At 38.9% G+C, this 15,019-nt stretch overlaps 1 protein-coding gene across 4 annotated transcripts in view; it reads right to left on the bottom strand.

Moving 5' to 3' along the window:
- Positions 1-365: 365 nt before the first annotated feature.
- MSL3 (MSL complex subunit 3) overlaps positions 366-15,019 on the bottom strand; it is a 39,436-nt gene continuing 24,782 nt past the window's right edge. The window contains exons 13-14 of one of the 4 annotated variants that reach the window (XM_073354829.1): positions 4,201-4,289; positions 2,735-2,828 (exon numbers count right to left, since the gene is read on the bottom strand). In XM_073354829.1, coding sequence (XP_073210930.1) covers positions 2,821-2,828; positions 4,201-4,289 — 97 coding nt within the window. In that variant the 3' untranslated portion in view covers positions 2,735-2,820. Of the gene's footprint in view, positions 2,829-4,200; positions 4,290-10,073; positions 10,466-15,019 lie in introns of those variants that run through there. The other 3 variants (XM_073354838.1, XM_073354823.1, XM_073354846.1) reach the window with 3 other exon arrangements.

Below are 15,019 nucleotides of genomic sequence, written 5' to 3'. Positions count from 1 at the left end.
ACAATTAGTAAAAACTACCTCCTACTCAGCCACACACGTGAGATCTAAGCATAACCAAAGTATTTCTGTTGGGAGGATTTTCTTTTTAAAAACAAGCAGCCTACAAAACATATTACAAGTAACCAAAATGCTCTCTAACCTTCACCTATAGCAGCTTCTTCAGTACCACTATAATTAAACCATAGGTATGAAAAGATAGCCTGCAAGTCTCTCTGCTCCCTTTGAGGAATCTGGTAATGTGGCAAATAGTCCTCATAAATGGACAAGTCACATATTGCTCCAGATGAAGACATTTTGTAGGAAGATTTGCAGGTTGCCTTTAGTGTTATACTCAACACAAATCAATGAATACTTCGACCAGGCTCTCACATGTTGCAGCAGATTTATAGGATGCAAAAGAAGTGGCTACTCATGAAAATGAGTTGCTCACACAACTGGTTTGAACCAGGCACAATGCATGCAGATACTACCTATGCTGCTTCTCAAATCACTGAGATAACTGAATACAGACATTAATAAATAATTATGGCATGCACAAAATGTCACTGTTACAGTTAAAACATAACCATGCAATAAGATTTAAATTCTATTCTCAGTCTGCCCTCTTATTCTTAGGCATTGATAGGGAAAAAAGATTTGACCTATCATATGCACTGCAATACTCTGCCACAATGGAAAGGATTAAGGATGGAGTTTCAGCAATATTCTAAGCTTAATATCTTGTTAGACATTAATATTTGAATGGTATTTTTTACCTGCTGTATCAAGTTTATGACAGGAGTGTCCCATATTAAAGAGGATTGTGAGCTTGTACTACAGATTCAGAATCTCTACAGTTTTGGAATGGAGACGATAGCCTGGGAAACTTGGTAGTACAGGAATACAATTAAAAAATAGCACCACTAAATGAACCTTTAGAAATAAGGGTCTCCAAATCTCATTTTGGTATGGATCCAAAATGAGTGTAGCTACGCTGACGTTACGTCTATGTAGAAGTTTTTCTTTTGCAGAGTCTCATTCACTAAAACCAAGGTCATCTCTAGCTTTTCAGTTCAAAGGCTTTCCATGCCATTCCACTCTTGACAAGTGGCATTAACTGGTAATGCAGTGCTGCTGTAGCTGTGTTCGTCCCAGGATATTGGACACACAAGGTGGGTGAGGTAATATCTTTAATTGGCCCAACTTCTGTTGGGGTGAGAAAGAAGCTTTCAAGCTTACACCAAGCTCTTTCTTCAGATCTGGGTTACTCCTTACAGAATATATTTGTGATTTACATGTAAAGAGATGGTTTTACTTACTCCAAGATCTGCAAGTTCAAGTGGGTTCTTTTTGGCTCCAGAATCACAGGCAATCGTTCTGTAATTGAGGTACTTCAAGGGAATAAGGACTGACCAGTGATTGGTGCACTAGCCCAGGACTTGGGAGACCTTGGGTCAATTTTGTGCTCAGGTTTCTTGTGTTTTGGGGCAAGTCACTTGCCTCTCTGTGCTTCAGATTCCCCATCTCCAAGATGGGGATAACAGCACTTCTCTACCTCACAGGGGTGTTGTAAGGATAAATACGTTAATGATTGTAGGCACTCACAGTAACGGAAGTACCCAAGATAAACAGAATTGGTTTAGTTAATTCTGCCAAATATGTATTGTCAGAGGGATAACAGAATCCAGCTCATTCTCACACAGCTACATGAGTTTTGCAGTGCTAAAGAGAGTAAAATTTGTCAGTATAAATCTAAGATGTGCCTCTGGTTTAAATGACAGACAGCAGAATTGTACAATAAAAAGGTGCCATTTTTACAGTCCACCCCTCATTCTCTACATAATAATATTTAGTGAAAATATACTAAGAAAACCCAAACAAAACTCCATTTTTGAGATCATCCACCCAAATATCACACCTTCAATTACCAACCAGTTTCTTTATTAAGAAAAAAGTTTGTCAAAAGTAATTGCTGTCACTTTATTCACTCTATGCTTCCTCTGTGAGAAGCAGTTAGAACATCCTGTTCTTTGATGCCTTTAGGAATCATTCAGACATGGATAAGACAAATCACGGGTGAGGTCTGCACTCGTAACAGTGGCAACCTACTATGGGTAAGAAACAGATACCTTTTTAAAAGAAAAAGCAAGCTACATTTTTCACTTAAGCCACAGAAAACTACTTCCTTGACTCAGAGACCAGGACAATAAAATAGCTATGCAACTCTTCCTCTATATACAGCACTCTTTCCTGCCATGACCGTTGCACAAAATGAAGTATGGGTTCTGTGTGTGAAACGAAATCCACTGGATGCCAGTTATGCATTCTCCTTACACGAGAGTGAAGCCAGTTTTACTTTTCATGCTGAAAACAGTTCACGTTAAAATGAAAGACAGCATGTGGTATTTGTTTTTATGAAAACGTCCCACTGCTAATGCACCTGCTTTCCCCCCCACCCTTCTTAATAAGAACTATATGCAGTCCTATGCATTAGAAATCAGTGCAGGGCTTCTTCTAGCAGTGCAGCTTACATGCAACACTTGGAGCAATTCAGAATTTAATCTTTGCACGGCTCTGAAACAAGACGTGGTCCATCTCTGCTAACGAATCCAGTAGTCATAGAAGCGACTCCTTTCTTCCTATCTGAAAAAGGCCATTCAAATTCCCTTTCATCTTCATCTCGTAGCTATGTGGCAAAGCAGCATAGCCATGGGCTACGTACAGTAGGATTTATTGTTCACTAAAAGCTTCAGTAGATTGCCCGAGGATTCTTGGTGCTGTAGTAAGCTTCACATGCAGCTACATAAGCAGACTCTGGGAAGAAGTCATCATGGTATTCTGCTAGAAACCTGAGAAGAAAGCACACAATAGATTAAAATCAGACAAAGAACAAAAATACTTAGGTTTAAAGATGCAGTAAAATAGGCTGTACAATTCTCAAAGCGTTTTTTAAGCTTAACATAGCATATGCTGACGTACATAGTCCTTCCTGCACAAGTTTCAAAGTGTAAATGGTGCTAAAGTCTTACATACACGGTGAAGAACATAGCCTTTCCACTCTAGACTTTCAAATCTAAAGGAGATGGAAGGAGTTTGCTCAAGCATCACACACACACAAAAAACTGGGATAGAGGCTATGTATGGAAAATTTCAGTGCAAAACAAAAGTTTCAGGAAATAAGCATATGAAAACGAGGGGATACTGCAGAAATGTTTTTGCAACTTTACCTGTAGCAGACACCATATGAGCCTACTATGTATCTCACCCACATTTATTTAAAATGGAATCTGTAGCTCTAACAGTCAGCTTATACCCTTGAAAGTAAGTATAATCCTATTTCTGTCTTCCTGTGAGCATTCAGTGCCCTCCTTCTTTCATGGATTCTTAATTCACACACACACTCACAGAGTCCCACCAATCCCACACAGGAATGTATTTAGGGCCAAGCGAGCCAGGCAATCACCTGGGGTGCCGGGCTAGGGGTACAGTTTTTGTTGTTAGCGACAAAGGGAAAACAGGATGTTTGAAGTAAAACATTTCAGGTATTCCATATGTGGATTCAATTTTTACAATGTTCTGGACCTTTGTAGAATCTCATGGAACCTTCCAGACTTTGAGAACTACATTTTCCTCAAACCTCCTACAAAGTGGTCAGCCGGGCCCTTGTGAGTATAAAAGGGTGGGGATTCGCCAGTCAGTCAGCGAGATATAAAGAACAAACTGAAGTGAAGCGAGAGCCCAACTGCAATACTGCGAACCTTGTTTTGTATAATTGTGAAAGCGTACTTGTGTTTTAAGACTTGAAGAGTTTAAGTAGCGATTAATAAAGGACATATTTAATGAGACGCCAGAGATATCTATCAAACCCCTATCTATGCAACAACATAACAGAAATACTGTTACTTCTTTTGTCATGCTTAACACGTAATGTTTGAGGACTTTCTAAGACTGCAGAACATAGACTTTTGCTCTCCCTAATATTGTTTGTTTTCCCTTGTAGGAAATGAAAGATGCCCCCGAAGAAGCCTTGAGGAGCTCAGTATAGGAAGGGAAAAGCTCAACTGCAATCCAGTTTGCAGCAAGGGGCAAATTTAATGGGAAAACATCTGAAGCAGAACATAGACCAGGCTTTAGGCAATACCGATTGTCCCAGTGCAGAAGAAATTGAGGAGCGAAGCATAAATAATGGAAGTCCTATTACTAAGGAATTAACAGATTTACCTGAAAAGAAGAAATGAAAGATGAGCAAAGTGATGGAGAATCGTCCAGTTTTCCTGGCACTGTAAAGGAGAGTGATGATAAAGAAAAATCTGGTTTACATGAAAAGGAGAGAAACAATAATGAATCAGTCTCAGTGATGACAGAAAGAGCAGTGAGAAAAAACATGCACACCACAAATCAATACATCAGATCCTGCTTTATGGCCAGTGATCCTAAACTCTGCTGATAATGATTAGTACAATTTTGAACGGGCCAGGAAAAATCGAGAATATAACATTTCCAGCAAATAAGCAGAAGCAACACTTCTCTAAGTCACACTGCGAAAGAGTGTTTGAGAATGGTGAGAAACTGAATCGGTGTTAGCTACTCAAAATCAATGGACAACACATTCTGTTTTTGTTACAAAATAATTGACAAGAATGCCAAGACACTGCTTGCACTTTCCGGTTACAATCACTGCCATAATTTAGTGGATTCTCTGAAGCAACATGAAAAGTCACCTGGCCATTTTACAGCTTACTCCAAATGGATGGAGGTCGAGTCCAGACTCAAGCTGAATAAATGCACATATGAAGAAAACCAGTGCAACATTAATGCAGATACCCAGCACTGGAGGAATGTGCTCAAGCATCTGATCTCAATTATCCTCTTCCTAGCAAAGAATAATCTGGCTTTCCAGGGCTCGCCACATAAATTGTTCACTGAGCATAATGGTAATTTCCTCAGTTTCGTAGAACTCCTGGGGAAATACGATGATGTTATGCGTGAGCACGTACCTAGAGTGTTTGTAAAGAAGCTATGGACCATTACTGCAGCAAAATTATTCAAAACAAATTGATTGACTTTATGGAATGGAAGGTGTTTGATAACATATTGATGCAGCTCAGCAAAACGAAGTACTATGCCATAAAAATGGTCTGCATTCCTGATATTAGACCCAGTGGAAAGATGTTTACAATAAGATTTGTTGATGAGGGAGGCTGTAGCCACGTAAACGAATGCTTTATCTGTTTCCGGTGCGTGGATGACTCTACTGGAAAAGACCTAGCAGAACTATGAATGTTTTAAATGAGAATAAAATAAAAGCTTCGGGACTGCCGTGGCCAAGGTTACAACAATGGCATGAACGTGAAAGGAAGAAACAGTAGCGTCCAGGCAAGGATCCTTGTGCTGAATCCAAGAGCTTTTGTGCCTTGTGGCTGCCATTCTCTCAACCTGGTTGTGCCAGATGTAGCATCATCGTCTTTAGATTCAGTATCTCTCTTCAGAGTACTGCAAAAGGATAAACATCCTGTTTTTAGCATCAACTATCAGGTGGAAGATCCTCACAGACAATGTTAGGTTTCAGAGTAGCAGCCGTGTTAGTCTGTATCCATAAAAAGAACAGGAGTACTTGTGGCACCTTAGAGACTAACCAATTTATTCGAGCATAAGCTTTCGTGAGCTACAGCTCACTTTATCGGATGCATACAGTGGAAAATATAGTGGGGAGATTTTATATACAGAGAGAACATGAAACAATGGGTGTTCCCATACAGACTATAACAAGAGTGATCAGGAAAGGTGAGCTATTACCAGCAGGAGAGCGGGGGGTGGACGACCTTTCGTAGTGATAATCAAGGTGGGCCATTTCCAGCACTTTACAAGAACAGTAGGAGGGGAAATAAACAAGGGGAAATAGTTTTACTTTGTGTAATGACACATCCACTCCCAGTCTTTATTCAAGCCTAAGTTAATTGTATCCAGTTTGCAAATTATTTCCAATTCAGCAGTCTCTCGTTGGAGTCTGTTTTTGAAGTTCTTTTGTTGAAGAATTGCAACTTTTAGGACTGTAATCGAGTGACCGACTGGTTTTTGAATGTTCTAATTCTTGACGTCTGATTTGTATCCATTTATTCTTTTACGTAGAGAAGGTCCAGTTTGGCCAATGTACATGGCAGAGGGGCACTGTTGGCCAAACTGGACAGTCGCAAGTGGGGAGCGCAGCTTTTTGAAACTCATGCTCATTAAAACGTATCTTTGATCGACGATTGCTGATGAGAGACTGACATCGTTTGCTATTTTACCACTTGAAAATGCCACTGGCCAATCTTTGGATCTCTCTGACACTGTGCTTCAGTTTGTGAGGGCAAAGGTGAAAAAACAACCATTTGAACTAAAGGACTAGGGTTAACACTCTAAGGCCCACCGTAACACTGTTTAATACTGGGGTCCACCCAATGTTGGTGCACTGTTCAATTTCTTGACGTTAGTACATTTCAATTATTCTTAAAATTTAAAAGTTTCTATAAGCTTAGAGGAAACAATTTTTTTTATTTGCTTATACATTGCATGATTAAATACAGATTTACAGATCCTAGCATGCAACTTTATCATCTTAAATGATAGGGATAAATCATGCATGCAAGCAGTGCATCAAAGTCGTGAAATGGGCTACAACTGCAACAACAAATAAGGTACTCAAAAGTTTAACAAAAGAGGGAGGCACCGAAGACGTTCCTTGCTTGGGGTGTCATTTGGTCTAGGGCAGACCCTGATTCCACACACACTTGTTCCTTTGTAGACACGGCAGATCCACAGCCACATAATTTGGCATTTTTCCAAGATGCCACAAAATGCATCATTTTGTTGCAGTGGGGTGACATTTTGTCATCTCCTTGTTCTGCTGCAACCTGCCTCTTGCTCTCCAGCTTTCCCCATAAGGGGAAGTTAACTGGCTTACAGTGCACATTCCCTTCACTCTTCCATGAAGCCATGCAAAAAAGGGGGTTGGGAGCCACAGCTGGAGCCCAGCTTTGATACAGAAACATTAGGGAAGCCCAAGCAGTGTAGGCTGGAGAGCTGAGCCCAAGAAGCAATGATGCAGCCACCAACGCTTGGGGAGAGGGCTGCTAAAACTGACACACTCTCCACAAATCAGATGTCAAGAATTATAACATTCATAAACCAGTCGGAGAACACTTCAATCTCTCTGGTCACGCAATCACAGACATGAAGGTCGCTATCTTAAAACAAAAAAACTTCAAATCCAGACTCCAGCGAGAAACTGCTGAATTGGAATTCATTTGCAAATTGGATACTATTAATTTAGGCTTAAATAGAGACTGGGAGTGGCTAAGCCATTATGCAAGGTAGCCTATTTCCCCTTGTTTTTTCCTACCCCCCCCCCCCAGATGTTCTGGTTTAACTTGGATTTAAACTTTGAGAGTGGTCAGTTTGGATGAGCTATTGCCAGCAGGAAAGTGAGTTTGTGTGTGTATGGAGGTGGGGGGGGGGTGAGAAGGCCTGGATTTGTGCTGGGGGTGGCCCACCTTCATTATCATGCGCATTGTGTGGAGAGTTGTCACTTTGGATGGGTATCACCAGCAGGAGAGTGAATTTGTGTGGGGGGGTGGAGGGCGAGAAAACCTGGATTTGTGCTGGAAATGGCCCAACTTGATGATCACTTTAGATAAGCTATTACCAGCAGGACAGTGGGGTGGGAGGAGGTATTGTTTCATATTCTCTGTGTGTATATAAAGTCTGCTGCAGTTTCCATGGTATGCATCCGATGAAGTGAGCTGTAGCTCACGAAAGCTCATGCTCAAATAAATTGGTTAGTCTCTAAGGTGCCACAAGTACTCCTTTTCTTTTTGCGAATACAGACTAACACGGCTGTTACTCTGAAATCTCCCTTCTCTGGGACACATACAAGTGAAACCAGGGTTTGGGAACGGAGGAGTTTAGTAAAAAAACAAAAAACAAAAAAACCCCCTCCTCCTCAAAAATAATCCCTGTAGAAAATAAATAAGTTTTATATCACTTAGTATTTTCAACTATTAGCCATACTTTGCACATTTGTGCATTGGTAGGTAAGGAATGGAAATTTGGTCCCATTGTGCTTGGCTGTTGGACGGGAGTTATCTGTTAGAAGCCAGAATTCCAGTCAGTAAATTTAGTATAATAAATACTTCAGTATATACGATCTAGATATAAGTGGTATCAATGATGTTCAGCATATAATGTATCAAAAAAACTGTACATTTCTCCAACCTTATTCCTCACTAAGCTCCCTTAAATAAGTAATTTCTTTTGATCTTATATATTAAGAAATCTGAAGCAGCAAAGAATACTGAAAAAGAATATTCTACACATAAGGCAATGTAAACAGGAATACATTAATTACTAAAAGCTCAGATGCTTACCTTTCACTTTAAATAGAAACAGAATACAGCAACCATGGAAATGTGTTCTCTACAACACTTGTCTCTACTTAAAACTTTCTTCAGACCAGGGTATCAAACATGTTATTTCTCTGGTTTTGCTTAAGCAAGACCACTACTTCAATATTTATAAAAATAAAATAATGGAAGCAATAAAAGATAGACATTTTATCTAGTGAACATCTTTGATTCATCATTATTTGTTTAGAGTGGGCTCTGCCATCCTATGAAGTTTCATTCAGTCTCACAGGTGTTAATTATAGAAAGTCAACAGTGTAGGCTGGCAGACCTCTATATTTGGCATAAAAGGTCCGAATTTTAAATCTTGTTGATGGGCCAAGACAGGGGGGAGGGGGGACAATATATGTTTCCATGTGATAGAATTGTGCCTTTGGGACAGGTAGAGAGGGGAATGGAGTTGCTTAGGAAGCTACATACAGAAAACTACATTAGAAAAATTCAAACTACCAAGTTAACTTAATTCTGGCATTATGTATTTGAGCAAGAGGGTTACAGGGGGGCGAGGGGGAAAGGATGTTCCTTTGTGTTTAAAGCAAGGATTCCATAGGCTCTGTCACAGATTCTGATGCTGAGCAAGACTATCATAATGCAGGTGTATAAAGGTCAAACTGAAGGGCAATCTTCATTCTGACATTTCCTAACTTATGAATACTGTGCACTCTGTTTTTAACTTAGTTTTTTATATGCAATATAATATGCACATTCTACTGGTTTCACACTGGTTTCTGCAAAAGCTATCAGGAGATTTTGCTCAGTACCTAACAGGCTAGCAGAAAGACACATACGATTAGGGGGAAGATAGATAGGATTGAAGACTTCTATGAAAATTACCCTCAACTGAGGTTAAAAAATTATATTTAGTGGTTCAGCATAGTTATAGATGTATTATTACAGCTTTCTGTTCACAGAAATTACAATGGTTCCCTATGTATCTGGTCCTAAAAGAATAAAAGGCGACTTCACAATCAAAGAAACTGAAGATCCATTTATATTCACTATAAAGTATTTTATAGTTCAGTATTTTGGCAGTTGCCAAGACGAATAAAAAGGAGTGGGAAAACTTTTATTGCTGAATAAAAGCTAATATAGAACCAGAATTCGATGCAGTAATCAAGATTTGAGTAATCTGTCTCCACCACACACCTTAGTTGATCACAAGAGAATGTAGTGCCACTCTGCTAAGTTTACCAGGCTGCACAACCAAAGACTTTATGCAACACTTAGAGGACATATGATGGCACTCCTTAAAAAAAAATAAATCTATTTGAAGAGTCAACGAAAAACTCTCCGTGCTCCCACAGAAACTGTTTGTCATATGTAGTATGCACCTATTTTACTTTAAGAAAACACTACAAAAAGCCTACCATAAATATAGTAGGGGGTTTTTTAAAACAAGGAATGCTGAACGATAAAATACTAGTGGACTTGGCTACGCTTTGTCTCTGTCCCTGGGATAGGTGGGTTGAATAAAGAGTTGGAATGAAGCACTTAAGCAGAAATGAGCTAATAAGAGTCCCTCATTAACTCTAATTCTGAATTTATGAAAGAGCAATTAAGTTTGCAGTCCACAAACAAAACGTGAACAAATTTCTAATGTAAGGTGACATTCTCTTTGATCCCAGCATCAACAGGTGGATCCTAGGATGAAGTAATTTTAAATTACATTAATAAAATGGGAGCATCTGTGATGGACATCAGTTTGGTTGAAATATTTCAGAGGGTAAAACTTAGGCTGTCTACACTACCGCAGTAAGTCAACCTACGCTATGCAACTCCAGCTACGTGAATAACTGATTCTGCCATATTTAGGTCCTGATTCAGGAAAGCTCTTAAGCATGTGATTAATTACTGTCCTAAATAGGTATACTTTCCTGAATCAGAGAGATTATTCACGAGAATAAAGCACTTCTCAACATGAGAAATGGCAACAGAACCAGGCTCCTGACAGGGGTCACATTTGTTAGATAACAACTTTTAACCAGCTCTTATCTCAGAATGTTTCAACTCACCTCATCTTCCCAGCTCAGTAGCAAACGTCTTTTCTTAAAATATATAAAATATTCTGTTAAATATTTATCAACTGAGTATCTAAAATCTGTAACCTTATCATACTTGCATGAAGCTTCTAGTAGCACAACCGCTTAACATTAATTGCACATTAGCACAGACTAGTGGACACACTTGACTACTACAATGAGTAACAAAATTACTTATTACTCGCAGAAATAGTATGGCTGCAGAATTCAGTGGACATTTTTTCGTAAATTCACATCTTCTGCAACAACTTTGATTTTCAACAGAAAATAACCACTCAAGACTTTTCTCATTGTCTCATCAGATTAAACTCCTGTATACTTCTGTCAAATATTGATCTGACTCCCTACAGAAAATATTCAAAGTATGAAAAGAAAAAAATTTTTACTGCCATAATGCAAAAGGTTTGAGACCAGCAGTACAGGAAGTGGGCTGCTTTAAAATATTTTTAAAAGAAAGTTTTAAGGAATGCAATGAAATAGCTGCCTACAGGATTGACTGAGTTTTAATAAGAATATTAGCTTCTAACGGAAAAAGCTATTGACTACTAGGAAAGCACTTTCCTATAATCTGAAAAGCCACATGTTGGACTCGCAAAGATAAATTTTTTAGAAGTGTCATTTTAGGAACTAACATAATTTTCTCTAAATCCTAATGAATAAATAGTAGAAAAGTAGTGAAGAGAAATGGTGAATAGCTGTAGCCTTCTGGAAGCTGTTCAAGGACCTACATGAAACAAATAGATTTGACTGAAAGACCATTTCCACTAGAGAGGGGTCTACAACATGGAAGACTAATTATAACTGGTACCCTTGGCTGACAGATACCAAGGATGTAGGAGGAAAGAACGTGAACATCCCTTTTCATTGAGAGGTGGCTGCGCTCGATCAGAATTATGGCAAATGGGTGCGGTAGTTCACACTAATACAGTACCATCTTTTATTATTTAAGCAGCAGATCGAGGTATGCTAGGTGCCTCATACGACACAGAAATCTGTGACACCTGCTCCAAAGAGTTTACAGCCCAATAGCACATTTTATTAAAAATAGACAAATTACGTAATTGGGGAAAAACAAATTCTTACACTGTACCCGTGGTATCTGGCAGGAAGGCTTGAGGCAACTTTCGTAGGTGGTTTGTCCTATTGTACACTGTGACTAAAAGGAGTTCTTGTAACAGCACCTACTATCTTAAACTCATTACGTCAGAAAAGCTTTGAACTGGGGGGAGTTACACCCAGTGCCATTCCAGAACTACCAAAGTCCCAAGAGTGAGAATTCCTAGACACATGGATCTACTAAAGAAATTAAAATTTCCCCTCATTAACTGTACTTATGTGGCAACAGCCTTCACATGTCAGAATAATGTTAAGCAAAATAATCCCATAATATCTGCCTTTCATAGTTATGCTACCCTTCAGATGGTTATGGAAAAATAAAGTCTTACAGTAAATAATCTCATCTCTCTCAAGTCACCTCTTCTCTTGGTGCTGTGTATGACACGACCAATCTTACAGACCTAATTTCAGTGTCACCAAATATGCATGTACCTCTATGAGCCTAGTGGTAAAATCATACAAATATAGGACTCGACGGGACCTCAATACGTAATCTGGTCCAGTCCCCCGCATTTAAGGCAGAACTAAGTAATAACTAGACTATTCCTTATGGGTGTTTGTCTAACCTGTTCTTAAAAACCTCCAATGATGGAAATTCCATAGCCTCCCTAGACAATTTTTTTCAATGCTTAACTACCCTGACTGTTAGAAAGTTTTTCCTAATATACCACCTCAGCTTCAACTGCTGCAATTTAAGCCCATTGTTTCTTGTCCTATCCTCAGAGGTTAAGATCAATTTTTCACCCTCCTCCTTGTAACAACCTTTTATGTACTTGAAAACTTGTCCCTCCCCCTCAGTCTTCTCTTCTCAAGATGAAACAAACCCATCTTTTTCAGTCCTTCTTCACAGGTCATGTTTTCTATGCCTTTAATCATTCTTGTTGCTCTCTGGACTTTCTCCAATTTGTCCACATCTTTCCTGAAATGTGGTGCCGAGAACTGGACATGACACTCCAACTGAGGCCTTATCAGCACAGAGTACAGTGGAAGAATTATTTCTTATGTCTTGCTTACAACACTCCTGCAGACACATCCCATAATGATGTTTGCCTTTTCTTTTTGCGCAACAGTGTTGACTCCTATTTAGTTTGTGATCCACTATGACCTCCAGATACCTTTCTGCAGTACTCTATCCCAGGCAGTCATTTCCCATTTTATATGTGTACACCTGACTGTTCCTAAGTGGAATACTTAGCATTTGTCCTTATTGAATTTCATCCTATTTACTCCAGACCATTTCTCCAGTTTGTCCAGATCATTTTGAATTACAATCCTATCCTCCACAGCACTTGCAACCCCTCCCAGCTCGGTATCGTTCTCAGACTTTATAACTGTACTCTCTATGCCATTATCTAAATCATTTATGAAAATATTGAACAGAACCAGACCTAGGACAGATCTCTGCGGGACCCCATACTATATGCTCTTCCAGCTTAACTGATAACCACTGAAAACTACTCTCTGGGAATGATTTTCCAACCAGTCATGCATCCACCTTATAGTAGCTGTAGCTAAGCTATATTTCCCTAGTTTGTTCATGAGACCATGCAAGACAGTACCAAAAGCTTTACTAAAGTCAAAATATACCACATCTACCACTTCCCCGCATCGACAAGGCTTGTTACCCTGTCAAAGAAAGCTATTAGGCTGGTTTGACACGGTTTGTTCTTGACAAATCCAGACTGATACTTATCACCTTATTATCTTGTAGGTGTCTGCAAAATTGATTGGTTAATTATTTGCTCCATTATCTTTCTTGGTACTGAAGTTAAGCTGACTGGTCTGTAACTCCCTGGGTTTTCCTTATTCCCCTTTTCATAGATTGGTACTATTTGCCCTCTTCCAGTCCTCTGGAATCTCCCCCATCCGCCATGACTTTTCTAAGATAACTGTTAACAGGTCAGATATCTCCTCAGTGAGCTCCTTGAGTATTCTAGGATGTAATTCATCAGGCCTGGGTGACTTGAAGACATCTAACTTGTCTAAGTAATTTTTAACTTGTTTTTGCCTATTTTAACCTCAGATCCTACTTAATTTTCACTGGCATTCACTATATTAGATGTCCAATTGCTACTAACCAAAAAAAAAAAAAAAAAAAAAAAAAAAAAAAAAGGTATTTAGCACTTCCGTCATTTCCACATTTTCTGTTATTGTCTCCTCCCCCCTCCCCCCCACTGAGTAATGTGCCTACCCTGCCTTTGGTCTTCCTCTTGCTTCTAATGTATTTGTAGAATGTTTTCTTGTTAGCCTTTATGTCTCTAGCTAGTATAATTTCATTCTGTGGCTTGGCCTTTCTACTTTTGTCCCTACATGCTTACATTGTTTTTTTCCCATATTCATTCTTCATAATTTGACCTAGTTTCCACTTTTTGAAGGACCTGTTTTTGAGTTTCAAATTATTGAAAATCTCCTTGTTAAGCCAGGAGGCTCTCTCACCATACTTCCTATCTTCCCTATGGAGTGGGATAGTTTGCTCGTGTGTCAGTAATAATGTCTCTTTGAAAAACTGCCAAACTTTCTCCAACTGCTTTTCCCCTTATACTTGTTTCCTATGGGATCTGACCTACCAAATCCCTGAGTTTGTTAAAGTCTGCCTTCTTGAAATATGTTATCTTTGTTGTGCTGTTTTCCCTCCTACCAGTCCTTAGAATCATGAACTCTACCGTTTCATGATCACTTTAACCCAAGCTGCCTAGAATCACAGAAGTGTAGGACTAGAAGGGATTACTGATAGAATACTCTATTATCACAACCAAGAAATGGCAAGTTAGGCACTAGCCTCAATGGCAACCCAGTTTTACCTTCTTACAGCAAGTGTTTTGAGCTGTTTAGGACTCAGGGTCAGTGTTCTCTCAAGTGCCAGTTTTAATTTGCAAAAAGTGTACTGTACTTAAAATTCATTTCTCAACAGTACATGAAGAAATGCTCACTATAGTCTATAAGACTGCTCTGCTGAGCACAATGGGTACACTGTTCATTTAATGAAAAAACAAACAGTGTATATTTTCTATATTTCTTACTACAATATATTTATTCTGGAAAATTGAAATCAATCATGTCCAGAAACAATCTGACATTTGACTGAGAAGTATTACAGAGCAGTATCTCATTTATAACATCCACCAGGCTGTGAGCAAATGTAGTGTAAAATGAGCTTCCAGACAAAAGTGGTATATCAAAGAAAGTTTCTCAATTCAGGATAGACTGCAATAGCCCAAAGACTTAAGTGAAACTATAAATTTAAACGCTAAATTCATCTCTCTAAAATTCAGAGATTAAATCCCTGTCTACACTAGATATCAAAATGCTTAACTGATTTTTTTCTTAAATAAAATTTAAACATGGTTCATGCCAATAGTGTAATAGCAAACTACTTATGCCTGATCTATACTGGTTAGTTAAAAAGGGGTTTAGGAACACTGTTATATTGATATGGACAGCGTA

This window comes from Lepidochelys kempii, chromosome 1 (assembly GCF_965140265.1).
Source record: "Lepidochelys kempii isolate rLepKem1 chromosome 1, rLepKem1.hap2, whole genome shotgun sequence".
NCBI lineage: Eukaryota > Metazoa > Chordata > Testudines > Cheloniidae > Lepidochelys > Lepidochelys kempii.
Note: the sequence above shows the minus strand (reverse complement) of the source record. Positions and strands in the feature narration are given on the sequence as shown.